Source organism: Aulonocara sp. 'chitande type north' Nkhata Bay, linkage group LG5 (genome assembly GCF_057382095.1).
Source record: "Aulonocara sp. 'chitande type north' Nkhata Bay isolate Kocher_YH1m ecotype deep benthic linkage group LG5, A_spYH_male_GT1.1, whole genome shotgun sequence".
In the NCBI taxonomy this organism is placed as follows: Eukaryota; Metazoa; Chordata; class Actinopteri; order Cichliformes; family Cichlidae; genus Aulonocara; species Aulonocara sp. 'chitande type north' Nkhata Bay.
The window spans coordinates 27,832,942-27,860,902 of record NC_141348.1 but is presented as its reverse complement, the minus strand read 5'-3'; the positions used below and the strand labels follow the sequence as shown (position 1 = coordinate 27,860,902).

The 27,961-nt window shown below is 39.6% G+C and overlaps 2 protein-coding genes across 2 annotated transcripts in view; one reads left to right on the top strand and one right to left on the bottom strand.

Annotated features, from left to right (window-relative positions):
• Positions 1 to 589: 589 nt before the first annotated feature.
• miip (migration and invasion inhibitory protein) lies at positions 590 to 10,452 on the bottom strand. Its single transcript, XM_086292682.1, has 9 exons — positions 10,075 to 10,452; positions 6,259 to 6,434; positions 5,869 to 5,974; positions 4,330 to 4,441; positions 4,172 to 4,251; positions 3,951 to 4,077; positions 3,340 to 3,436; positions 1,826 to 1,945; positions 590 to 1,645 (listed from the first exon to the last, which is right to left on the bottom strand). The coding sequence occupies exons 1-9, from the start codon at positions 10,304 to 10,306 to the stop codon at positions 1,508 to 1,510; spliced, it is 1,188 nt and encodes a 395-aa protein (XP_086148808.1). The 5' UTR covers positions 10,307 to 10,452; the 3' UTR covers positions 590 to 1,507.
• Positions 10,453 to 20,437: 9,985 nt separating this feature from the next.
• The window catches only part of mmel1 (membrane metalloendopeptidase like 1), a 22,235-nt gene continuing 14,711 nt past the window's right edge, over positions 20,438 to 27,961 (top strand). The window contains exons 1-8 of the mRNA XM_086292680.1: positions 20,438 to 20,578; positions 24,730 to 24,906; positions 25,280 to 25,324; positions 25,634 to 25,693; positions 25,824 to 25,985; positions 26,086 to 26,166; positions 26,590 to 26,685; positions 27,208 to 27,326. Of these exons, the coding sequence (XP_086148806.1) occupies positions 24,750 to 24,906; positions 25,280 to 25,324; positions 25,634 to 25,693; positions 25,824 to 25,985; positions 26,086 to 26,166; positions 26,590 to 26,685; positions 27,208 to 27,326 (720 nt within the window). The 5' untranslated portion in view covers positions 20,438 to 20,578; positions 24,730 to 24,749. The remainder of the gene's footprint in view (positions 20,579 to 24,729; positions 24,907 to 25,279; positions 25,325 to 25,633; positions 25,694 to 25,823; positions 25,986 to 26,085; positions 26,167 to 26,589; positions 26,686 to 27,207; positions 27,327 to 27,961) is intronic.

The window sequence follows — 27,961 nt, the reverse complement described above, 5'->3', positions numbered from 1 at the left end:
GTGAGAAGTTGACATTTCATAATAAAGTTTCCCCTCCCACATTGTCATCACGTCTCTGCTGCTCAGCAGTATCAGCCCTCTTGTCCATTACAGTCTTCTAATGTTTAATCTAAAATAAAAAACTTTTTTCATGAAATTCTGAGCTTATTTTAGAGCATTAGCCTCACCTGAGTTTCATGTTGTAGTAAAAAACCACAACAAGGTGAATTGAAACCTTTTTAAAGGTTTTTCTAAATATCTTAACTTTCACGTGATAGGGCACTGATTTTGCATATAGTACTGATGACTAATTTCCAAAAGTACAGCATGATATTTGTTAATGACAGACATGAAACATTCTTGAGACGGGAATGAACGCACTGCTTGCTTCTATTTCTGAAGAAGTCAGTCTAAATATTTCACAGCAAATTGCGCATATCATCGAAATCCCAAAATGCATCTATGCCACCGTTACCAGCCATAATGATGATTATGCAATGCCATCTTGTCACTCTCTAGTGACTTTCAGATCCTGTTTTCGCTGAAGGAAGAAAAAGTTGGTGCTTCTAACAAATACACTGAAAGGTTTAACGACCATAATCAACAGGGTTAGATTCGTTTATTGACAAGTGTTAGAGAGAAAAACACTTTTGCTATCACAGGGCCACATCTTACACAGAAGCCTTTCATTTATGTCACAACATCCGCAAAGTAAGTCAACTATCGGATGTCTGTCTGTCAGATAACTCAGTCTCTGATGTTTGTGGCACAAACCTTCAAAGTGCTTCACCAGAACAGGAAGATATGAATTATTACCCAGTCATTATATCCCTTCTGAGCAGCAGAAATACATCAAAAAGAAATCAGTAGAATCGTGTTTACCCTATTTCTGTGGATTTAATTGGTTGAAATACATTGCATGTAGATTTTTTAATGTATTCAGAAATTCAAATTAGTTGGCTTAGAGGGGACAAACTGGAAAGCGACAGTGTTATGGGTGGGATTTCTACAGCATGTGACATTTAACATAGGTGTTTCTTTGGTTTCCTGTGAACTACTGCTTCTGTACCTTACATCAGCCCCTGCTTTTGCTTCTATTGTGTTCTCAGCCCAACATTAAGGAAGTGTCAAAGGAAGCTTAAAAACAGAAGTAAGCTAGACCCTGGAGCCAAAACAAGAGGCTGGAAATGGAAAAGCAAACTTGAGACAACCAAAACAACATCCTTTATGTTGCAATGTTGTACATACACTTCACTGAATAATTCTAAGTAGTCTTGCTTCACATCCACAAGGCTGTTGACAGTAACATGTGCAGTCTAAATCGGTTCAGCTTTTAACAGAGATGAAAAAAAGGAACAACCAAATTGGAATTGCTGCAGTTATTCAAGTTTTATTGTACAGATGTGAATAAATTAATCTAATCTGTCATCTATGACAAAACTTTTTAGACATCCGCTCAAGGTTTTCAGTTTTGGCGCTTAAAACAAACAAACAAAAAAAAGCCCACTCAGTATACTTTGATAGTTTATCAGCACGCAGGGTAAGGAGGGTAAGATATGCCGCCCACTCTTCTTTTTGGATTAAACCGTTGAAAGTTGTGACGAGCTAAGCGAGCCACATCTGAGATCTGGTTTGGGTTATGAGACACCCTCAGTGCAGACCGATCCTGAAAAATATTTTTAAAAACACCGTTTAATTTGTGACATGTACAGCACCCTCCGTAATTATGTTAACAAGAGCGAGAAACTGTATACTAGGAACAGCTGCTTATTTATTAATTATTAAATCAGTCAGCCCTGTGGCAGCTTGGACTGTATAAAAACCACACAGTTGTCCAGTTCCTCACCTCCAGTTGTTTATTCAGTGGTCCTTTTGGGTTCTTCACATTAACACTGCTCTGCAGGTCAAGGCTGCTGGGTGGTGGCAGGGTGCTCTGCCCTGTGTTGGACCACCCTGATAGACAGTGCTTGAAGGTGGAAAAAAAAGAAAGAAAAGAAAGAATGCTTTGAGATGAATTTATAGATTTGAATACAGGGGCCATAACACAAGTTGCAGAGATGGCTGATCGGCTATACAGACCTCATGGTCAAATTCACAATTGCGGGTACTTTACAGTCAGAACATCCGACCAATCAGTTTAAAAAAAATAAAATTTAAAAAAAAAAAAAAAGATGCTAAAGCCTTTCTAGAGATGGGATATGCAACACTTCTGTATCATAGTATCTGGTAAAGTGATGGCATTACTTCAGATACAATAATTTTCCTCAGAGCTATATTCATACAAAGTCATGGTACTTGTGTAATATACCTGAGATACCAAGTAGGACATCAAGCCACACAGGATGCATGAGGTCAAAATTTTCTTTCTGCGTCATAACAGGCCACAGTACTGCAAGTGTTCACTATGCTGAGCAACACGCATTCTGAGAGGTACACATTTATCAGGAGTAGTAATCTCGTGCATGCCTATCTCTTAAAGTTTGCAGCATTTAAATGTGCTGTGTCTACAGCACCATATTAAGGTGTTTATTGGTCTATATCGCCTGTACAGATACAGGTGATGCAGATTTGTCAGCTGCACCTCCATGATGTGGATCTCCTATTCTACCATATCCCAAATATGCCCTCTTGGACTGAGATCTGGTGACTGCAGAAGACATTAGAGTACAGTGAACTCACTGTCATGTTAAAGAAACCACTCGTAGATGAACATGGCCTCAGTCTCCTGTTCTTAGCTTACAGGAGTGGCACCCAGTGTGATCTTCTGCTTTTGCCTTTTCCTATCAGGTCAATGCAACCTCACCCAGAGAAATGCGGCTCATCGGCTGCTCTGTCGCTTTCAGACCATTCCCTCTTAACCCTAGAGGTGGTTGTGTGGGAAAATCCCAGGAGATCAACAGTTTCTGAAATACTCACACCCACCCGACTGGCAAAAACAACTATGCCACGCTCAAAATAAGTTAACTCACCTTTCTTCCCTATTTTGGTTCTCACTTTCAGCAGTTTCAGCATGTCGTGTTGACCATGTCTACATGCCTACATGCATTGCGTTGCTCCCATGTGACTGGTCAATTAGATATTTGTGTTAGCAAGCATATTAATGGGTGTACCTTACAAATTGGCCAGTGAGTGTGCGTTTGTGTGTATATACTGAAACATTACAGTTTATTAGCTATAAGAGCAGCAAGTAAGACAATAACCCGTGCACACGGTCTAACTGTTTTTAGGAAGTGAGATGTTGCACCTTCAAATCACCAATGAATGGAAAGACACAATGGCTAGAAGGGGTTTTATTATTGTGGGACAGTGGTTCAATCAAATCAAGTGGTGATGATCTTTAGTCATTAACCTGTAACTCACCGATGGTAATCCTAAACTGTCAGAAGGGTCAAAGCTGCATCGCCGATGAGCTTTGTATATGTAAGGTGGCAGAAGCCTGGTGCGAGGGATGCTGACCCTTAGAAATACAAGAGAAAGAAGATGAGTAAGAAATCTGAAGAAATCTATTGTGAGGTGATAATTTTTTCAAACTAATCCTGATAATTTTTTAGTCAATATCACACAGCAACACTACTGATTACAGCACATTTGAACAAAATGTAAAATGAGAATACAGGCGCCGTTGCTTTTAGTTATTAGGACTTGATCCAGTGGAGGTTTCGGACGCCCTTTTCACAGGTTTCCCTTGCCTTGTTGCAGTGTATCATACTACAGATCAAAGCTACCATAGCTTGCTTTTTGTGTCGCTGCTGTTTTACTGAATTCAGAAACAGCTTCAGCTTTTAACGTGTAAAATATGGGAAGGCAGAAAAAAATAACACAAGGTCTAAGTCCCTGCTGCACACAGTAGAGCTGCTGCCTCCTGTATTCAATTGAAAGTGACAGACTAATATATTTTAGATAAAACTGATGAAGTGCTTTAATGTTCATAAGTGGTTTAACAATGCAGTTCAAGTGCAGGCCATCAGTACCTGATTAGAGCAGGTTCAGCAACAGTGTGAGGGTGGGAGGATTTAGGCTTTTTGCACAAGGGACAGCACTCCTGAGAGTGGAGGGGGACCGGGAACAGTCTGCTGTTAATCCTGTAAGAGAATGTACCTGCACAAAAGGTGAGCAAGCAGAGACAAGTGTTAGAACAGCCTTAATGAGAGGAAATAGAAAGTGGCCTGTTCAGACAAATGCTCCCTCTTACACTGATGAGTGTCCATGTTAGCTTGTGGGCCATCCTTGTCTGTTAGCAGTTGTGTCACTGGCTGGTTCCCCTGAGAGAATCTGTGAGGAAAATCTTAATGAACCACAGGAAAACACAGTATGGATATATAATAGAGATATTTAAAGAGCACCACTCACTCGGTTTGTCCACTGTGGACACACTCGTCCTTATTGAGCGATCGAAATACACAGAGATCATTGAAGAACTCGTCTGAGCGCTCTATCAAGGAGTCCTCAGTATCCAGCACTCCTAACAGGGTAAAAACAAACATCAGCTGTTATCGGTACTTCTGCTTCAAAGATAAAAAGTGGACTCAAGGCGTGGAGATGTCAGAAAGCAGCTAAACAGGACAGTTATAAGCACCTGGGTATCCCATCGGCCAACAGGAACCACAATAACAATACATGAAGGTCAGCTAAAGCCAAATACCTCCACAAGGTAAGACAGGTGCTGAGAAGCCAGCTCAATGTTAGGAAAAAGATCCAAGGCATCAATACAAACACCCTACCAATCACCAGATACCCAGCTGGAATAATAAGCTGGCCACAGAATGAGATAGACACTAATGATGTAAAGACACAAAAACACCTTACAGTGCACGGAGGTGTCTACCCGAAGTCCAGCACCCTGACGCTCTATGAGCAATGGAACGAGAGGCAAGAGCGACAGGATGAAACACGGAGCATACGTGAATATACCATGAGGATCGCCCCTTGAGATGAGCTGCTCCAAGAATACCTCAGGCAGCTGAAGACAGACGGTGATGACAAAGAGGAAGAGGAACTATCACTGGACGACCAACCTCCTGCATAGGATGTACCATTGACATAAGACAGATACAGAGGAAGTGGCTGACACCAAGAAATCCTACCAGTTGCTAGAAAAGGCCGGCTTAAAGAACAGCACAAAGGTTCAGTCCGAACCTGGGTGGCTGGCTGGGATAATGTTCAGGAATATGTGTTGTTCATATGGACAAGTGTCCAACTCCCGATGGGAAATGCTACCACAGGTAGTAGAGAACAACGGGGCTAAGAAGTCTCTGTCCAGAAGTGCAGTCAGTACCTTAAACTCTGGTAGAGGATCAGAGCCTGACGAACATGCATACCACACTCCCAGGGGGCAACGGGGAGAATTTTGATATGATAATTTATCTTTCATCATTATTAAACAATTTAAATATCAGAAAACAGGTCTATGTAAAGAAAACTTAACATGCAACATTACACTAGAACTATACTCCGCCTTAATTCAAAAGAAAAAGCTGTAATAAATGTATTGAGATGTCTGTGGATATCTCCACAATCAGACTTTTTAAATTATTTGTTAATCTTGGGCACCACAATAGAAAATGCAAAGGTTATATCTAGGTTATATCTATTTCACTACTGCAGGTTCTATGAGTCAGTACTTTCAAAAGCATATTGTGAAAATGTATTACATGTGGGATTAAAAAAAAGAAATCATGTAACTTGACTTTTCAGCATTATAGATTTCCTGTTACTAGAACGATTAAATCAAAGGTCAGAGGAAAGGTCAAAAGGTTAAATAGATCTAATAATAAGATTTGAAATATATGCAAACTAATTTAACCTAAATTAGCAAAGCGTGGCTCCCTATATTTCAGGAGCATTTTGGCTGCAGATCAGTGCGATATGTGACAGACCGATAAAGCTTACCTGCTATCCAGTCATATCCGAGTAAGGGTGGTAGGTGATGCCTCTCTGGGTCAAGGACGTCGTTGAAATCGTCCGACTGAAACGTGACCCTGCTCTGCACACCCCTCTACAAAAAGAAAGCAGGCAGTGCATTAGCAATCAGCATATTCTACTTCCACCTTTTCAGTGGACATAAAGCACACAGCTTGCTGCAGACTTGTAGTTTATAAACTAGTTGTAACGATATAAATACAGAGCTCCCAAACCAATGTAGATGTGAATTAGCTTTTTTGAAGGGGGATTGTCAGTGAAATACTAGTGAGTGCCTTTTCAGTTTGAGATGAATTATTTATTCCTACTAACTTTATAAGAGTAACACAGGCAGGGTAATGCTGATGCTCCTTTGCTTACCTGTCCTTTGCTCGGATTTACTACACAGGACTTGGTGCTGAATGGCTCTGTGTCTTGTTTCTTGCTGCCTCTAATGAGATCTGATTTAACTGTTTGTTCAGCAGTTCCTTCTCTGTGTTTGGTGAAAGATGGTGTGAAAACAGTCTTTTTGATGACTGTTCTTTTCTCACAAGTGTCTGATGAAGACAGGAAGAAAATGATTTCTAAATGATTATTTCACACATTACATGCAGACCACAGGCTCACAGTCAAATGGAAAGTACCAGCAGGATAAAAAGGCTCCACAACAAAAAAAACAAAACAAACAGAAAAAAAAAACTGCCAATAGTGTCAATAGTGAAAAGGTGATAAAGACACAAATATTTTTTTATTTTAGTTACATTTGAACACATATCAGTTAATTGTCATCTCTGATGAATGGTAATAAAGGTGCACTTTGTAGTTTTTCTTCCAGATACTTTCAAATTTTACACATCATTTCATCATGTATATACTAAATCCACTATTAAAAAATAAAACCAAGCACCATCCACTCTCTATAATAAAGCTCACATCTCCAGGGAAGAAATACTTATATTTAAAGTACTTTATTAATAATTACTTCAGGCCTCAGTCACACTACACCACGAAAAACCATTTGTCTTGCATTTGATTGCGAGTGTCTGAAGTGGAATGTTGAGCATCTTAATTTAATCAAACCTATCATACTATCGAGGGGCGTGAAAGAAATGTGAATATGTTGCACTGTGTGAGCGAACTGCTGCTTCACTGTGTCGAAATGTGACTAAAAAACTGAAACGCCCACTCTGCTTGCTGTAAACAGAAAAAATAAAGTTTTATCCATTTATCTGTTCAGTTCAGTTCTGCTTTATTTCAGGGTTGTTAGGGAACAGAAATATGCGGGCCTTTGCTCTAAACACTCACAGTTACGGGGCAAAGCCAAAGTTTTGGCACTGCACTCAGCTTTGAGCAATCCATCCGTAAAAGTTACGCACTCATTCTGCTAAACTTGCTCTCCTCTCATTCCAAATAAATGAATACTCCTAAAGACAACTAATGCACATATATCGGGCGCAAAATAAGACTTTTTTGTGCTATTTGCAGGCATTTGCTAAAAACTTTAGCAACTCAATTGTATGTGATTTATTACATTATATCCTCACTTGGAGAAGTAAATGATGGAGCAGACTAACTCCGACCGATCTTGGCAATTAATTTTCCATTTACAAATAAGACAGCGATTAACTGCAGACGTGATACAGGTTTACTCCCACAGTGTGGCCTATGCAGTCGCTTTGCAACCAAAGCTGGTCACTGAGAGGTTGAGGGTGCTGCACGCTTAACCTCTAGATCATAGGTGTCAAACTCTGGCCCGTGGGCCAAATTTGGCCCGCAGCCTAATTACATTTGGCCCGCGAAGCCATACCAAATTACTATTAGAGCTGGCCTACCTGTATTATACAGCTAATATATATATTGTTTAGTATTAAGCTTTGCTTGTTCCATATTCAGTTTTTCAGAAAAACTTGTTTGAGTCCATAAGAAAAGATTTATTCTTATATCTGGAGGAAGATTTTTTTTTTTCAATAAATATTAACGTTAGCCCGCGACTTTGTTCCAGTTTTGAATTTTGGCCCACTGTGTATTTGAGTTTGACACCCCTGCTGTAGATGACAATTTGGTTGGTGCAACTATTTGCAAAAAAATTCATTCCAATCACTCACCAACCACCACCTCTCGTGATCGCACAGAAGTTACCGGCCTATTTTTCCTCTAGTGTGACTGAGGCCTTAGTGAAATCCGAAACAGACTATGAGAGTTTGAGAGTAAATATGTGAAGTTTGGCTCTGTAATGTCTGTTACAGCATCAGGCGCTGCAAGTTCTAACTGGGAATGAAGCAGTAAAGTGACGGTGAGGTTAGGGTCTTTTCACTCAGGAGTGAGGCAGCAATTGCACCTTCTGTTGCAAAACCAACAAACATTGCACATTACATGTCTTCAGAGACGCCCACATAACAAGGCTTTCTGACTGCGAGATGTGAAACAGCAGCCGCGGTGCACAGACCCAGTTCAGTTTCACAGACTGTAGAACAACCCACATGGCACAGTAGCAGTATCTGTATTAACACACAGACTGCTCTGGATATGATAGCAAATTACCTTTTTTATCTTGTACACAAATATTTTGTTCTTGGTAGAATACTGAAATGAACGAGCTGCGTTTGTGTTTATACATTTATAAATTTGCCCTTTTTCAATCTGGCTGTCTGTGATCGAGAGAATCAAACCCCATGTGTGGCTTCTTCGTGGTCTGCCAGTAGCGAGTCCACCTCTAGATGTTACAGCACCACAGATCTGATGCAGATAGCAACAGATTAGAGATTTATCACAGCTAATTGGGGTATTATTGCAAATAGATTGCATGTAAGTGGCAACTTGATCCTTTTCAATCAAAAACTGATTAAACAGGATCAAGACTGAGTCCATCGTATTTTCATTTTATTGTAGTCTTGACACACCAAGGTCATTTTGCAGATGGCAACTGACTGGGAATGGTCTCAGACTTGGTCACTGACTTCGAAATAATATGTTACTATTTCATGAAAAATATATGTTGACTTTCATTTTGATGGCAGCAAAACATGGGCCAGGGGCAACGAAGGCCAGAAAAGTAAATGGTACTAAAAAGAAACAGCTAGAGGAGCAGGTCAAGATGATTGGATTAAAAAAAAAAAAAAAAAGCGTTTTAAACAGGCAGAGTTTCCCAGAATCAAAGATGGGCAGAGGTTCAGCAATCTGTACAAAACAGCATGTACAGCTTGTGGAACAGGTTCAGAATAATTTCTTCAATGTGAAATTAAAAAGATTTTGAATATCTAATCTACAGTACATAATATCATCAAAAGATTCCAAGAGTCTGAAGAAATCTCTCTACACAAAACACAAGGCTGAGAATCAATACTGGATGCCCATAGTCTTCTGACTATCAGGCAGCACTACATTTAATGATGACTCTCTCATGGAAATCACTACATGGACTTAGGTAAAGTGAAAACAGTTTCTTTTTGGAAAACATGGCTGCTATGTCCTTTGGACTAAAGAGGAAAAGGGGCATAGAGCTTGTTAATAATGCTCATGGCATGGGAATACATCAGCATCTATGAAACTGGCATCTGGAAAGGTCCCATGAGTGCTCAAATATATCCTCGTTTCCAGACTTCTTTTTCAGGGAAAGTCTTGGATATTTCAGTTCCTCCATGCTGCATGTATTTCAACAGCATGGCTGCTGGGCATTGAACTGGCAAGCGTACAGTTACTTCTAACCAAGTAAAAGCATTTGACGAAGAAGACCATCTGAGCAGCTAGAATCCCCCAAAAGACAAGAATGGGACAACATTCCTGTCCCACAAATCCACCACGTGGTCTCCTCGGTGTCCAGACGTGTACACAGTGGTAAATATGATCCTGTCCCAAGTTTTTTGAGACGTGTTGCTGCCATCAAATTCAAAATGGCATTATCTTCGCCTCTAAAACCGTACGTTTTCTAGTTTAAACATTTGTTCTAATGTGAATATGCGCCTACGAGATCTGCAGATCATCGCAGTCTGCCTTTATTTACGTTTTACACGTTCTTGGAGTTGGGGCTGTATATGTGAAGGAGTTTAATCTGGCTATCTGGTAAACAAAACGTCGACAGCTTTGGTTTGTTGTGATGTGAGGTCTGGATTGATCAAGAGCAACTCTGATGTGACCTTAGCTCATTGCTAATTACTTCTCTCGTGCTGCTGGCGTCAAGTAAACAAACAGTTTAATTACCGGCAAACTTCACGGAAGACTTGGCTAGGGCCGCCCTTGCAAGGCCGCGGTCTCCACCGGTCATCCCGATCGTTTCTTCAAGTGGTCTTCTCTCCTCAGCTCCATCCTCTCTCTCCCTCTTGCGGCTTTCACGGCAGCCGCACAGCCGCTCCAGTTTCTCTCCATGCTGCCTCAACTGGTCCAGTAACTGTTTATTGCGCTCTCGCAACACCTCCAGCCGATCCATGGACATTTAGTTTTAATATTAGAGAAAGCAAATAAAATGTAGCTTTAATTAAAAGTACATCAAACACACAAAGAAACTTTCGGGATCTTCTATGCTTTCAATTAGGCCGACTCCATAACAACGCGTTGACAACAGTGATTTGATTGGCTGTTAACATTTTACCCACAATTCTGAGCATTCTTAAAGCGACAGGCACACGTGTAACTATAAATTTTCACTACAAGGCCAGATGTTGAACAACAGAGGGCGCCACACTTCCATGATGGAAACTCTGATGAGACTGATGGGTGACTTCCCCAGAAACAACAGGACCCACGTTTTTTAGGATATTAGCTGGCTTTTTCTCCCCCTTTTTCATCCCCCCTTTTAAAAAGAAACACTTATAAGTACATTTTTATGTTTCTGTTTTCAGTAAGTTTCTGCTACTACTTAATTTTTTCCCCCAAGAAGCACGAAGGAGTGACCAAAGTCTAAAAAATATCAAATTCTTCAGTAGCATAATTTTATATTGTCGGGCATTTTATATCACAATGCCCGACAAGTTTATCTCACAATAAAAGTATCCTGTTACCTGTACTATTTTAATAAATGTATATGTATAATATATGTACTTCAGTAGTTACTTGTTATTTTTTGTTATATTTTTACTTTTGCCTTCCTCTCCACTCAAAGCACTTTGGTCATTTTCCTCTAACCTCTGGCATCAACAAGGCATTTTCTTTCAGAGAACCGCCACTCACTGCATATTTTCTCTTTTATCAAACCATTCTCTGTAAACCCTAGAAATGGTTTTCTGGGGAAACCCCAGCAGATCAGCAGCATCTGAAATACAAGTCCAAAGTCCCTTAAATCACCCTTATTCCTTCAACAGAACTTCTGTACTGTAAAATGGTTCCAGTTAGTGATTTGCTATTAAATATGATATTTTTTGGATTAACATCACCTTCTGCATACCCATTGCCAAGATAATAGAGGAGTTTTGAAATTATGTATTTATTTTTAAAGTAGGAGAATTTTTTTTAAATGCCATAAAGGAGAACATAATCCAAAGTTCATTATAAATATTAAAATTAGCAACATCATGAACAATGTACCTTAAAAGCAGTTTGTTCCTATGATGTACTAGTTACATTCCAATACATTTTTAATGTTGATATACATAACCATATAATATTTAATCATGCCTCCATAACTTTGCAGCCTTTTGTTTTTTGTAAATTTTTTTTTAGTGTTTCTGTAAAAGTACTTGGTTGCTCTCTACTTATTGATAAGGTCAGTGATGTAAAAAATATGAACGCACAAGGTCAAACTTAGTCTTAAAGCCATTCACAAAGCATGTTTTAAAAATTTTACAAAACACGAGCCCAACAACATCCAGCTAATAAATGAAAAGAAAAAAATGTTATTTATAGCACAAGAAAAACAAAACAAGATACGATAGACTACAGAGAACAGAACAAGCCTTTAAAGGCTGAGTTGAGCCTAAACAGTACCATCGGGGTTTCAAAGAAAACAAGGACAAAATGCTCCCAAGAAACCCATATTAGGTGCAAGGAAGACCAGGCAGCTCAGAGGAAAATCCTCCACAGGCCCCTACAAGAGGTGCTAGAAAATAATAGAACCTTTGGTGAATTTACAGTTAAAACTACTTGTATTTACAGCCTTTATGTCATACACAGTTTAGGATATTTGGCATGTAGTAATGAACTTGTTTGCAAATTTCCTAAATGAAGACACAGGCTCCCTAATAACTGCAAAACCCACCCATCACTTGTCAGCAAACTATAATTATTCTACTTCAGGGTCTGACATACTTCTTGTTTTCAGTACTCGGACATCTCCAGTTGTCATTGATACAGCCAGAGAGGCATTCATTTTTAAGACCACAATTTTTAATGTTACTGTGTTATACTGACTTGTCTTTGTACTATTTTGCATGTGCATTTTACTAAAACGAATTGAGATGAACAGCAGAAACAAGAGCATTAACGTCTCTCTGAGCCCTAACTGTAAATTGCAGTAATAAATTATATGAAGGCACTTTAAGTGACCGACCTGTTGCATTTGGACTGGATTTAAGTCTATGGGTGTATCTAATATTTTTATCTAACATACAAGCAGTTATCGCCATGACTGTATTTGAACATGACCCAGCTGATGTTTTTGCCCAGCTGCTGCTATTTACTCGTAAGATTAAAAATATAGAAGAGCGCTGGTTAACATTTGCTTACAGTTGTACTTTATTTATTCTGTTTATCTGTCTCAGTGGCAGTAACTATACTTTGCCCATGAAGTTCAGGATGTGTCTTTATCCTATGATTCTCTTATACATACAAACTTTAGTCTCTATGAATATAAACTGAGAGAAACTACAGCAATGAACATGCACGCTTCAGTTTCCTGTTTTTCTCAGTTTTAAATGTGATGTCGTCATCAGAACTTTTTTTATACCTTAGAGTTCTCGTAATACACCAAGTACTACCGAATCAGCACATTCTTTTCCTGTTGCCACGCTGCCGTTAGCTGATGATATTCGTATCAGATAAGAGCATGCAAAGATCAATCAATAATCAGAATTTCTTGCCAACTTCCTGTAGATCAGCACCCTCACTTTCTTCTCATTGTATGACCTTTCAAGGGCAATCTGTGCTTGTAAAAGTGTAGACAGCAGCATGTGGTCACTCTTTTTACTGGGTGGCTTGATGACATTGGTTTATTTACATTAAACTGTCCATGCGTGGTAGCACTAATGACATTGTTGCAGGTGTTGCAGGGTCACACCTATAATCATATGCCTGATCCCCTGTGGAGTGAATGGTGTGGAACTGTGTGGGCGAGCACCTGCTCAGTATTCCAGTCACGGCTCGTTTGCACTGAGAGCTGTCCAGGCCGGCCCAGTATGATTAGCTGACCACAGTAGTGTGGCGTTGCACCCCATTATCATTAAACAGTACCAGTCATGAAGTCATATACTCCTCCCTGTCTCTCTAATTACACCCCCACTGTTGGGCTCTGAGCAATTACTGCCCGCCGCCAGAACGTTTCATTGTTCATTAGGCACAGATAACGGACACATCAACAACAAAAACAAAAGAAAATGTGAAAATATTCATATTTCTGATAACGAAATCACCTAAGAAAGACATTTTCTTTTCAAAGAAACCACTGATGTGTTCAGAAGAATGGCTGTGCAATTATTAGAAAATGAGTCCCATGACCCAGAGAAACTGTTATATTTGTCGTGATGTGTTCAGAAGGACCGTTTCAAGTCTTTGTATCCTTTCCTGTTTGGCTCTGTGTAATGAAGCTCTTACTAAATACTAAATCAGCATAGTGCAATTGGCTCACATATAGAGGGAAAGAACTGTTTACCATTACAGTTGCTTAAAGCTATTTATGTATAACTTAGCTTATAATAATAAAGAAACAAATAGCATTAGTGACAATTAGTATTAATAAGAATTAACATATAGACTGTATACAAAAGCCTGGAGAGCCGCTGCTATTTTAGTTTTTGGGTTTTTGGAGTGAGAATTAACAATATTTAGATGAAAGAACAGAGTGTTGCCAACTAACAGGCAAATTTATTTAGAAAATTATTTCTATGCGTAATTTGTGATGAGATACAAGTGAAATAAAACTGGAGCATAGCTTTCTTTGACTTGCTGGGAGTACATTAAATGCACCTTAAGCTGTAGTATTTAGCAGATAATTCAATAAAAATGCTCCAAAAGGCACCAACGGCACAAATATGAGCTGGAGTTAAAGCTGCCCAGTCGGACTCACCCTACCTTCAAAAGAGCCACACCCTAATAATATATAACTTTTGTCCAACAAGATTTCTATAAAAATCAAACCTCAGTAGCTGTTACGAAGAAGAAATCTACTATAGCTATAAACATGTTGTTAATTGCTCTAAGTTGGGCATTTTAACATTTGAAAAAGGAGAGATCATTTGGAACAACTGAACATGAGTTGAAATAGACAAATTTGTTTTTATTGTCTTCACTAATTATTGTAGAAATGAAAAATCACAGCGATTTTCGCAAATTGATGATGATTCATCTCACGAATTATGACACACTGCTCTCCCCTACATAAACCTTCATAGGTTTAAAGTGTCAGTATCAATATTGGTATCATCAGTACTGTCCCTGTATTAACTTGGTATTAGAGCAATATCATGGCAGAGAGCACTGAGATTTAAACCACGCAGAGTGGAGGCTGATTGGCTCAAAGAAAGTGGGGAAGAAGATATTAGACTCGTGTAATGATATCACTAGTAATGATGTCGCTTTGCCGCACTGAGTTTGATAGCATGGGAAAATGGTAGTGAAGAAAAGAACAGACTAGCAGCCAAACACCCAGGAAAGCAGGCAAATGGATGAATACAGATCTTACTTATTTGAAATTATGCATAAGTTCAATAAGGAAGATCTGCATAATAGTAATAGAAATTTGGCACTAACGTCAAATGGCCAGTGGAGCACCTAGGGGTGTGCCCACAAGGGTGTGCACACTGGACGCTTGTCACATATTGCTTTGAAACTGATGGCATTCAAGCCTCTTGTTGCATAGATGCCTAGATGTATTTACTACCGGGTCATATGTCAATCAAAAGTATTCTTCATTGTTAATAGTGGTCACTTCATTACTTGCCTGGAAGTAGGAGTGCCAAAGACACTAATAAGAACAAATAGTTTTAATTTTGACCATCGGATAGGAGTCTATCTGATGGTCAAAATTAATTTTTATTTTCACATTCAGCACATTTTGGTGTCAGACCGATCTCCTGAAATGACAAATGCATCATATTGTATAAACAGTTTTAGTCTTAAATACAAGAAAAATGTGGTGAAAGAAGACAATTTTGTTTCCTTGTGCTACAGTGCCTGAAACAGAAGAACTAAAACACAGAACTAACAAAAAAGTGATCCAACTGATGCTGATAGCTATCAGCTCCTGAGCAGCAATTATTTTTCAGAGCCGATTATCATCCATGGTAAATGATTTCTGCACACAGAGTGTTTTGGACAGTGAAAGTCTTTCACATACAGCTCAGCTCCCTTCACGTTCGCGATGAAAAGAAAGATAACGTCACAATAAGACAAAGTAGAAGATTTAGGCTGAGCTCAGATTTATTAATATGAATGCTGTTTGAATATTTCAAATATTTTTAAGCATTTCAAGCAAAATCTTTGCATTCACATTGCATATTTGCTAGGACATGCTTTTTCTGAGTTTTAGTGTTTATACAGCACACACAGTTTTGCCTGGGAAACCAGGTATATCTACATTTGTTTTCAGTCGACCTAGGGAAACTCAACTTTCTTGTTATAAAAGCCAAACTGTGATAAGGCTTTGCAAAGAAAATCTTTTTTAAAAATCTGAGCTACAAAGCCTCTCTTGACTCCCCTGTTGCAAAGTCCCTATTGCCACAGTGGGAATATGGGGAGGCAAAGAAAATAACCCAGAGCCAAGGTACACATCCAGACTGTGTGTTCTTTGTATTTGCACATAAATGTGAGTGTTTTGTTTTTTCAGATACGTCAGCCATATGCCTATTTCAACAGCAGCGACGTTTCCTGAGAAGATTTTTTAATGTTTTCCTGGAAACATGCATCTGGACATCAACCGAGGTTGGGATTATCACATTGCACAAGAAGATTTGGTAAGTTCAGAGTGACACAGGCCTACTGATGGTGAGAGAGCAGGGTGACCAACAGGATTGGTGAGGGAAGTGGTTTTTGCTGATAAAGAAAGGCAAAGGGTCGATCTTCCCTACAGCTCCAGCAATAAGGCCAGATGCCATTAAGATAAGGAGGATTAGACCTGCCACGGTGCTGTCCTAGCTGCTAAAACCCGAGGGACAGGTGGCTAGTGGGGGGTATTTTGTCACTTCACCTTTCTGTGACCAAAGAAACTCATCCATTCACGTTAACACGTTTTATTTAGTTTAATATTATTGCAATTGACAGCAATCCAGTTATATTTCACCATCAACAGTTCTACCTGAAGCTTAAAAAACTCTCACCATCAATATTTCCATAATAATGAAATAATGAAGAGCTGAATGATTCTCACTGTTCTCCTGTGATTAACAGCTGCAGTGAAAGAGCACTAAATGTCCAACAAAAATGAACGGGTTGAAGGAAAGGTGGTGACAATATGTAAAAAAGAAAGGTCTTGCAAGACGCTACTATTTGCAGTAGTACATTAGTTAAATCTGTAATATATTGATTAGAGTTTATTAATAGGTAAGCTGTGCAGATTAGACGATTGTGCCCCTTCCAGCATGAATTACGATCACGCTGTTGAGTAGTTCAGCCTATGATAATGAATCATCTCCCTACAGTTCAGCATAAATTATACCTTTACAAATATAACAATGTTCAGTAGTGATTGACACTGTCAAAGAGCTACTGTTATGGTGAATTGGGTTGCATCATATTATTAAGTATTTTAATGATTTTATACTGATGTCAGGGGTCACTGGTGATTGTACCTGTTGTAAATGTGTCAGTAAAATAAAAAGTAGGAAACATTTAAGAAATTATTAAGCAATATCATGAATCTTTTAGTGTTGCATTTTATTTACATTTTTACTTATAGAAGTCTTTTGTTTTTATTGGGTCATTTTGTTTTATTTTATTGAGCTACTTTATTTGGGGTGTTTTGTTGTGTTTAATGTGTAGGCTACGGGTATTCACAACTTTGTGCTAAAAAGTCTTATTTTAAATGCCGTATTTGAAGTATTTGTGGTCCAACTGCAGACAGACTTCAATAAAGCTTTCATAAATGCACCATACAAAGTGTATCGTAGTGCTTTCCATATGAAAGCCTAACCTAATTCAAGCTCTTCATGCTGCTGTGACTGTTTCCCCTTTCTTGTTATTACTTTCTAATTAGTTCAGTGCAGGTTTACATCTGCTTGACAAAATAATTCAGGGAAAAACTATTTGTTCTTATTAGTGTCTTTGGCAAGCTAGACAATATTCACAAACTGAGAAGAAACCATGAAAAGCAGAAATTACCCTATGTTCCATCTATAATGGACTTTTTCAGCAGAACACAAACATAAAAAAAGACAATGCTAGTCAAAAAAATATGTTTTTAAAATCTTTTTGTATGGCAAAATCGTCTAAAGAAGTATACTTTTATACTTTCTTTTCCAAAGAAGTTATCCCCAAAGCAATTATGCTCAGCCATGCTTATGCTGCATTTGAGGAATGAATATACCAGCAGCCACTTGTATTTCAACACATTACACCTGCAAACTGTGATCTAATGAATGCTGATTTGTGAGATGAGGACAGAGAACATGAGGTTTGCTTCCCATTTGGTTCCTCAGAGTTAGTCTGCAGCGGGACCTCATTTTGAAGCTTTTATGTTAGCTCTGTGCTTAATGGCCTGTGTGCCTTCTCCGAGGCCTATTAAACACATGCAGTAAATCAACAGAGGAGGAACATACCAGTTAATCACAGCCTTTCTTTCAGGCTGAGGGAAGACAATGACTCTAACTGAATGCCACCAAGCTGACAAAGAGTGTCAGCACAACATACACTGTCAGACAGACAGACAGCCTCAACATCCACCTGCTTCTAACAAGATTCAATGCCACTGTTTCATGCAATCTCTGCCTCTTTCAGCAAACCACTCTTACATAACCAAGAGACTATAGTGGTTTTTGAAAGAAGAGACAATATAAGTTCATATCACCTCATCAGAAAGTCCCAGTAAATGAGCTTTTTGTAAAATGGCATGGTTTTAATTGTTGGAGTTGAAATATTCTGAGCTTTTTAAGCTTACGCTGACTGCAGGCCTAATCCAACAACCCACAGGATGTAATTAATAGGGAGATGAGAATGTAAAGCCATGATTGCTGCTATTGTCGTGCACCAAGCTCTAAAATAGGCAAAACCGTAATGAGCAGAAATGAAAAACTGTTTTTTAAATGTTTATTAATTAAGGCGTTTACAGTTAGAACATGCTGTTTTCTTATCTACTTAGTCTAATGAAAAAAATTAAATAAAATTTCTATTTTTTCCAAATTGCATAACACATAATCTATTATCATTCTTAGTTACGGGGTTTAAATATACAAACTGTCTTCCCACAACAACAACATCCTTCTAACCTCACTCTGAGAGTTTCTGAACACACATTCCATTTTCTGGCAAAAGCTTTTTAGCAAAGTAGATCAGCCTTCTCCATCAAATACGTACAGTAGCATTCATCAACAATAGCCTAATTAAAAAGCTTTCAAGCTTGTTTTTCAGATCCACTAATCACCAAGACAGTCCAGTATTTGTTTATGGCCTGCGCGAGAACAAACGGTCTTACAGCAAATAAATCTCCGATAATCTAATTTCAGGTTGCCTACTTAAACGCTATAAGACTCTTGCAAAACCGCAGGTAAACTCTGCACTTCAGTATATGACATGCAATACGTGGAATTGTAAAAAGTACGTTGAAAAAAGTAAAGACTTGATGCGAGCAGAGCAGCTTGTTTGAATTGTGGCAAAATAGAAAAAAGAAAAAAAGAAAAAAGAAAGGTCAACCAAATTAACCAAAGCTTTTTGTTTGCCTACTCCGAATTAAAGCTCGTATATGTTGAAAAATAGAAGTCCTTTCTTTTAAAGCAGCAACATTTTTATTGCCTAAAAAGTAATTTCACAGCTCTTTGTAACACTTAAATGAGCATCTGTGCAAGTCCTCTGCTTTTGTGTGTATTTAGCTCGGTCCTTGTGGGATGACTTCATAGTTCAGAAGCAGAGAGCGATGACCTAACACTTTTATGCCTGATTGCATGTTCCTGTTTCTGTGAGTAAGAAATACATCTCAGCACCTCCCCTGCAGGAATTACACTTGGACCATGCAATAAGACACATCTCTCTGTAGAGCCGACATTAAAGTATTAATAAATAATAATGATGATGTCTTGGGAATATGTTTCAAACTGTGTTTAAAATCCATGTGTAGTTTTCTTTTTTTTAATTGTAACAAGTTATTCTACTTTTTAGTAGTTATTAAAGTTAGTCTGATCATTTCCTATCACTGTAAGCCTTAATTACATGAAATCAGTGAAATCAGTGGACTGATGACCAAATTCAGGATCAACACTGACATAAATTGATTGCAGTCTTGCAGAAACATTATAGGAGAGGAAACATTCTCCTGCTAAATAAAATCTATGAATAAATTATTAACTCAGTTTCAAATCTCCACTCCCTGCTGCGTTTCACTCCATCAGTCATGCTAAATGACTGCAGCTTTGCACTTGTAAACATCTCTCCACAATTCCTTTTTCTAAATGTAAATGATGCTGCATGTGAGTAATAAACACACGAGTGCATTTTCAACAACACGTGCTCTTTATTTTTATATTTTTTAGTTTTGATCAAGATCCTTAAATTTGTTGTCAATTTCTTGGGTAGCAACAACACCTGACTGGGAGTCTATGATCATCAGCCAAACACATTACTTTCTCTTTATTATCAGCTTATTAGTGTGGTTAATCAGGCTGATAATGAGCCCAGGCGCCATGCCATTTAGATTTGATACCAGGCCAGGTATCCCCATCAGGCTCTCCATAGGCATCTAAGAGCTCCCTGGAGTTAAGTTTTCCTGGACACTAGGGGAGAGAGGGGTGACAGGAGGATCAGCGGTGAGTGGTGCTTGTAGTGATGATGACTGGAGTAGTATAGATCCATATGTTTGTGGCTGCTGGGATGAGAACAAAACAGCTAAAATAGGTTTAAACACACGGTGTATGCCGGATTATTTGTTAGCAGAGGGCTTTGAAGACGTGTTTGTCTTATCTCTCTGAGAGCTTTCCAGATTTTTCTGGTCTTTCCGCTCAGCAGCTGGGCACACTCCACAGTGAGAAAAAGAAATTGATGCTCACTGTAACACAACCAATATCCTTTTGACCCCTCAGCTACACACCTCAGCTCTTCATAACACACACACTTGTTCCTGATGTGCGTTTTTTTTTCTTATCACAGTCATGCAATCAAAAACAATCTAGTACTATCACCTCCCATCTGCCTCCTCTTTCTCCCTCCCTCTATCCTCTCCTTCTTTTATTCTCCCTCCCTCTCGGCTGCCTCACTCATTCCCTGAGCAGCACACTGAACTGGATAACGTCTCCTTCAACCCGCAGCACAGACTCATTTCTCTACACACCAGCTCTGAGTGGATGCTCAGCAGGGGTGTTTGAGATATTAGCACGCTGTGGGGGAACGGCTCAGGGACTTCTGCCATCCATATACAAAGGTAAGCCTCCGGATCCTCTAGATTGCATTCCTGTTTGCTGTCAAGTGCCAAAGTGAAAGTGGTTAAAGTTACCCTGTGAAGCTGCAGCCTTCAGGCATCAGGTCAGCAGCAGAGTGGTCCCAGGACAGATTCAAAACACTAAGCTGTTAAGACATTGCTGTGGGGAAAACGTAGATGGCACCGTCACAAAGTTTAGGGCAAAATAAGGGAATGAGAATGAACGCCTATGAAAGTGTGCAGATCGCTGGCTGACCTGATAATCCTTGTTTTGTTTGTACAAAACAGTACCAGTCACTGAACAAAGCCGCATATAATCTTAACGTGCCTAAAACAAAGACTCCATAAGACCTTTAGCACAGATTGATCCCACTTACAGAGAAAGGCTCTTATTTTGGAGACCCTGAATCTCTGACTGTTAGATTGTATTTGATACTTTTGGGTTTTATTGTTTTCTAGCTTTTAATGTCAAAGCTGCGGTGAATACCTTTGGAAATGAGTTAAAATCAATCTGAAAGTGTTTAGCAGAATTTTAACTTTTGATCTGCAATGTCACTCAACAAATGAATTGGTTTTCGCTTAAATGCTCATCTCACTGTTGACAGAGTGTACCACTAACTTAAACACATTAATCTCTGTTGGTTCTCCCATATCTTTTTATATGAATGTGTAGAATTAACAAAATAGCCTGTAGAAGTTGTTTGCACTTGTAATTTGTCATTTTAAATATATTTTAAATAAGCTATACCATTTATTCTCTTCGCTCTTGTCTATTCTCCTACCCTCTTTGGCCAAATATCTTCAAATATGATATCGTAATTTCAGCATGGTTTTTAACTGATCAAACAAAGGAGCCTAGAAATAGAAATGCCATCTCAGCTGTGACAGACAGTGTTACTCTGCCTTGCTAAAAGCTTACTGACAGACTGTGATGGACTCAGGAATATTGAAAATGTGACAAGCCTGCTGCAGTTAGGGAGTTTCAGAGCTGTGAGTCCTTTAAATGGTGCTTATAAAGGCTTAGCGTTATGCTACATTGAGCACAGTAATCTCACAGTGTTATGAGTAGCAATATGATTACCGGCCAGGTAGCCATGTGAGCCTTTGAACTCAGCTAAACAAAGTAATTTGAACCAACAACGAGAGAAGGAAATGATCTCGATCAGTGATCTTGATGATAGAGTTGGAAATATTTACTCTCTTGGCTGATTAAAATTTTTGTCTTTGCTCGCTTATGTCTATTTGAGCCCTACTTCAGTAAAGGTTATCAAGGTTACCAACTCAGCAGCCACCTAAATTTCAGCACCCATTTTACTTCTGTGTTTTTTTTGCCTTTCTTTTAAAAAGCAAGTAAAACTCCGTGGATCTCAGCTACAGCTGACGCAAGTTGTCCTCCACTGCTAAAAGCTCGTGATTGAGTCAGTGACAATGCTGATTCATCTCACTTTGAAAGCATGTGTTTAACATGTCTTTTTTCAATCTGCTGAACATCTGAAAACCTCAAGCATGGTGCCCATGCCGTCTCTTAAAAGTGTTGCCAGCTTTATAGTTGGTAAAATGAAGATAAATCAATACGCTGGACTGACAATGATGAGTGTTTTCGGTCCTCTTTTATCCCGAGTTGTGTCTCTCAGGCTACAAAGAGCCTGTCCTAACCATCTGCTTGGTCATGTTGAGGAATAAAGATGGAAGCCGGAGGTAGGCAATATGTTTTTGGCTTCACTGGACATAAAAATAAACGACAACTTTTTCCCACATGATAAAGAAAGTGGTCTGAGAAGGAATTGGACTCCTGAACCTCCTCTAGGGTCTGGTTATAGGATTTAGAAAATCGAATTTATAATAGGAAACGCTTGCCAATTACAGGTGTCTTCAGAAGGCTACATCTTGGCAGAGCACGGTTCAGATGCTGAGTGAATCAACACTGATTTAATTTTAGTGCATGTGAAGCACATGCGCTTGCGCACACTCATCTGCTTGTTGTTCATCTATAAGATAAAATTTTAAATCTCAAATGCACTAATTCAAACAAATCAGCACTGATAAATATCTCAGTTTCCGTAATGGCGTGAAGTACAAATTAAAAGTGACATCCTTGTGTTCAACTTTTAACCAGCTTTTCCTAAAATGACCAGTCAAAAATAATACATGATGGTTTTAAAGGTTTCTTGTCTTATTAGAAAAGGAGTCTGTAAAGAATAATGAATTTTGCTTCTTTATTGTCCATTTCTTTATGCCAACTCAGTTTTGCATTAGTTGGAAATGAACATTGGATTTAATATTCAGTGAGACTGTCTGAGAACATTTGAAATATGTAAATAAGTCCCTGTAGTGAGCAGTAAATCTTGTGTCGTCACAACAGACTGAACATTATTCCTGAACAGTTTTCTACAATATGAGGTCGGTCTTTAACGCTTTGTCAGGATTGAGCCTCAGAGGGTGTTTCTATGCGGTGTGATGCTGATACAGTCTGCGGCTGGTAGTGAAGCTTTAACAAGCCCCTGCCTGCTCTTCATCACTATAGAGCCAGATATGTGCCCATGAGTATTCATCAGGAAGGGCTAATGGGCCACAGCAGTGTGAACCTCTGATTTACAGCCCGTCCCTGTCAGGCCTAATGATAGGGCAATGGGAATGGTTATGGAAGAAACAGGTGCTGCAGAGTGAATAGATGCAAAGCAATGCTGCTGAAAGCCACGGGTGATTGTTGTTTTGTCCATTGCACAAATGCTCATTTGCAATATTGTGCTCACAAATGCATAATTATTGTGCATAGAAATTAGCTCCCTTGAAGTAAAGCATGGCTCAGTGTGCATGTGTGTGGGGCTGTAAGGTGGGACCAAATACTTGCATTTAAAAAAAAACAATGAACAGAGTAGGCAAGTTTAATGTTCAACTGTTTGTTAAATTGTTGTCAGCTTGAGCGTCGCATTCGATGCACAGTGACTCTTTTCTTGCCAGATTAATAACATATGGACCTTAGCAATAAGGGTGCACCGGTGAAATGATCTTCTACACAGTACAAAATATGCTGAATATAGTAAAAGTATTAAACCATGTAGACCAACCTCTGTAGAATCATCAGGATTATAGAAAAATATTTAACAACCAAACATTCCCGCTGACATATTAAAGCTACAGAAATCCATTGTGTAATCCAAAACAACAACACATCCACACGGCTTCTACAAAAAAGTCTTTGACCCTCACACTTGGCCTTAAAATGTGTCGAAGGTGATGGGCCCACAAGTGGACAGCTGAGACACATAATCATTTACACCTGTGTATCTAAGGTGTCCAGGTAAACGTTTGGCTCTACTGGAAGGCCAAGATGCCTCGAGCACAGTTCTTGTATCTGTCTGTTCATTTTTTATAGCAACAATGTTTGACCTATGCCTGTGGTTCCTCTCCATTTTGGCACATGGTTGCTTAAACTGAAGCACCTACTGTTTTGGACTGTGCCGCCAACTTTTTTCTGAAGGACTTAAGAGATAAAGATATCCATCAGTTTCACTGGGGGGGGGTTAAAGTACCCAAAATGGAAACATAATTTTGACATTTCTTTCATAGTTACTGTCTCTTAAATCACACCAAAACTTTTCATCTCCCCCCATCCGTCTGCACGATGAAGACTCATTACCCACATGGTGACCTTTTCAGTTTAAATATTAACAGCAGAGTAATTTCTCCATATTTATATTTCTCCATATTTATAATTCAGCATTCCTCCTCCTCTAATAAAATAAAAAGATTGAAGGCACTTTAACCTCTCCAGCTACTTGGATTTTATTAAGTTTATAATATATTGTTAAGCTGTGTAAAGAAAATCTCAAAACCTTATTTGTGGATTGAACAGGTTCAGAAGTCTTAATGAAAGACTACAGAAAAAAACCTGAGCTAAAACATTTTATGTCACTTTAGAAAAGAAAAATAAATCGCATCGTGCATCAAGACCAACAGTTTCACTGTCAGTGAAACTCATGTCAGTGAAGTTGTTGTAGGTGTTCGGCAGTTGAAGCTCACTCACTGCAGGTCAGCTGGCACAGTTTACCGATGGATCACTGCACAGCCCACACACACATACACACGCAAAAACACACGGCGGTAGCTCTGTGCCTGGACCATCCCACACTCCAACGGTGTCTTTCCTACAGAGCCGGCAGTTAGGAGGAATATGGGAAAATCCGAAAGCCAAATGGATATCATGGAGAAATCAAGTAAACCCGGAAAGCGTCGCTGGACTGTTGCGGAAATCGGTCTGTCTGTGCTGCTCCTGTTAGTCAGCTGTGCCTTGGCCGGGCTTGTAGTCCTCTACACATCAGCTATGAAAGGTAAATGCTCTGCTACGATAACCGTGGAAAAATCCAGATATTACAGTAGTAATGGCATGTGTCTCCCTACTCTGTTTGTTTGTAACATCAAGGCAAAACTGACACATGAAATAATCCTGGAAGTATTTTTTAAAATGGTCATCTTTATGCAATAATAATGTGTGTATGTTTTTAGATATCCTTGGTAGAAAGTTTAATGTTTAATGTCACTCACAAAAATTTAAACATTAAGTTGGAAAATGCAACTGGCTTCTGTCTGATGGCCTTTTGTTTAAAAATATAATTCAACCCACTCAACCCAGTTATTAAAGTCATGATAAATGATTGCAGAGTTTGTCTGATGTTTTGATCGTTTTTCTTGCATCCGACTCAGAACAATCAAGCAGGCCGAGCGCGTCCAGGAGCTCAACAGGTGAGGGTAAGTATAATCTTCTAAGCTCAACACAGAATACACTGCGGGATGAGCGGGGTGGCATGTGTCATATTTGAGCCTGCACCTCTGAAAGACACTGTAATACTGTAATTCCTTTTACTGCCTGATCAGCAGAGCCACACAAAAGTGAAAGAACACAGTCACTGCTGACACAGGCATTTCCTCTCTCGCACAGACTACAGATCTAGGCTACTTAAAATTGGGTCTGAACTTCACACAACAACATCCTCCCTCTCAGCTGGGGCACAGTTTGTCAAAGAGTTCTCTCGTAATTGTTCGCACTGATTTTTCCAGGCCAGCTGTTACGCTCCAACCCCAGCAATGTGTGTACAACTGCAGACTGTGTTACCGCAGGTGAGAAATCTGCTTTTTCTTTTTTTTCTCCTGCTCTTACAATTTTGAAACTATCATCCTCCCTCAGTTGCCTTGTGAGATTTTCACCGCACTGTTCTTACGTCTCTCTTTCCTCGCCGACATCTTAAAGCTGCCCGGCTCTTGCAAAACATGGATGAGTCCGTGAAGCCTTGTGATAACTTTTACCAGTATGCCTGTGGGGGTTGGCTGGAGCGACATGTTATTCCGGAGACCAGTTCCCGTCACAGCGTCTTTGACATTCTGCGAGACAAGCTGGAGATTGTCCTCAAAGGTCAGCTGGGTGAAATCTTCAGTGTGGGTCAGTGTGGGCTGCAGTATTTCGGTGAGACATTTTCAGACAGAAAATGTTTGTTTGTGTTTGGTTGTTGCAGGTGTTCTCGAGACAGGCAGTGAAGAGGACAGAGATGCCATCAAGAAGGCCAAAATCCTTTACAGCTCCTGCATGAATGAAAGTAAGGCTGTCTACAAAGGGGCAAGAGAGCACAAGATACACTGACAAAAAACTGTTTGCTGTTTATTATATCAGTCAGCCTTCCACAGCCGGGGTATCAGCAGGGTTCCCCAGCTTGAACTGAAGACTTTTTAAGACCTTAATATTTAATACTTACCAGCTGTGCATACCAGTAATTTCTGCTATGCAACCTGGGCCTGGCTAAATTGCATAAAATCGTTTGCTAGAGTAACCTGTTAGAGTCACTGGGAAATTTATTTAAGAAAACTTGCCTTTTGAGTCAGTGAATAAATAGCTTTGTATCTCAGAGCAGTGTAGGTGCCTGCTGCTGGTCTGAACTCAACATGGCGCAATTTCTTTTAGTAGTGAGACCATAATGTTCCTGTTATGTTCTACAACTGAGATTGTTCTTTTTTCCCTGCAGGCCTCATAGAGCAGCGTGACTCGCAGCCCCTCCTGAAGCTCATTGAGAGTATCGGTGACTGGCCTGTGGCGTCAGAGGACTGGAACACCACCACAGGTACAAATCACACTCTGATTAATGCCTCCTGCCTGTTCTATACAAACAAGCACGTGTGCACATGTAACACCGGCACACAAACAAGTGCTGTTCTTTCTCAAAAACATCACGCAGAGCCTGTGCAGCTATATTTGCTCTCAGTGAATAGCTGCGTATAAGCTTTGTTGGTGGGATCAAGAGGCCGGTCGAGGCTTTTCAGTCGAGCAGTCAGGTGTGGGGTTTGGGAGAGTGATGCGTGGGCAGAAGAGCAAGTCCTCAATCAGGACTGTGAAGGATGCTTTAAATAGTCCCCTCTTCCTCGTGCTCCTGGCTCTTGCCACTTTAATTAAATGTAATCATGGATGGTGGCTCAAACAGAATTAGCCACGCATAGCTGCATCTGCGCACACCGATTTACAAAGCGAGCCCAGAAAATGTGCAGCAGAGGCATAGAGATTTCTGCAGCCAGGTATGCTGAATAGCTCCTTACAGCTAGATAAATGTTCTTAAACTGAGTACAAATTTCTCTTTTTTATTTTGCAGAGGAAGCCTGGAGCTTTGAGGACACACTGGCAACACTTACTGCTCATTTCCACAAGAAGGTTGTGCTGGACATGTATGTGTGGACGGACGACCGGGACTCTCAGCGCCATATTATCTATGTGAGAAAACATTTTGTCTGGGCACAATTAGTACATGACAGCTGCTATACAACTACTACAGATAAACCTGACATTTGCTGTTGTCAACAAGGTCCGTAAACTAATGAAATGAACAATCTGTCCAACTTCCTTCATTGACTCAATCCTAATCACACATACTCAGACATTTGTCTGGTTTCTTTTCTTAAGAAGGATGAATAACATTCTGAATTGACTGGCCACTTTTTGGCAAATGGTACTCCAACAGGGGTAGGTTTTCAGCAGGATTTAGTGCTCTGCACCGAAGGACAGTGTATCACTCACTCATCGTAATGAAGACACATGTCTCCCAGACCAACAGTGTGTCCCATTAATGTGTTTCAGTGTTTACAGAGACATTAGAGAGCATTGTTCAGAAGAATGGCAGCACTGTTCTGTCAGTCAGTCCATCCTTTCACTTAAAATTAAAACATCTCAACAGCTCATTGCTCATGGATTGCTATGAAATTAATGGTACCCAATAAATTAGACAGACCTCTCTCTTCTTCGTTCAGCTGGTCTTTCTAGGCGTCACCACAGCATCAGGCACGTGCGGGGGGGGGGGCTAGAGGGGCTTGAGCACCCTCCCCTGTCCTGATGGGTGCCCAAAGTGCCCT

Bases quoted from the DNA above. Each gene is read 5' to 3' on its own strand.
- miip (XM_086292682.1), bottom strand. From the start codon at position 10,306: ATGTCCATGGATCGGCTGGAGGTGTTGCGAGAGCGCAATAAACAGTTA. The intron at 4,442-5,868 runs GTAAGCTTTATC...TTACCCTGTTAG, and splicing joins CGGATATGACTGGATAGCAG to GAGTGCTGGATACTGAGGAC. The intron at 1,646-1,825 runs GTGAGGAACTGG...AATATTTTTCAG, and splicing joins CACTGAATAAACAACTGGAG to GATCGGTCTGCACTGAGGGT.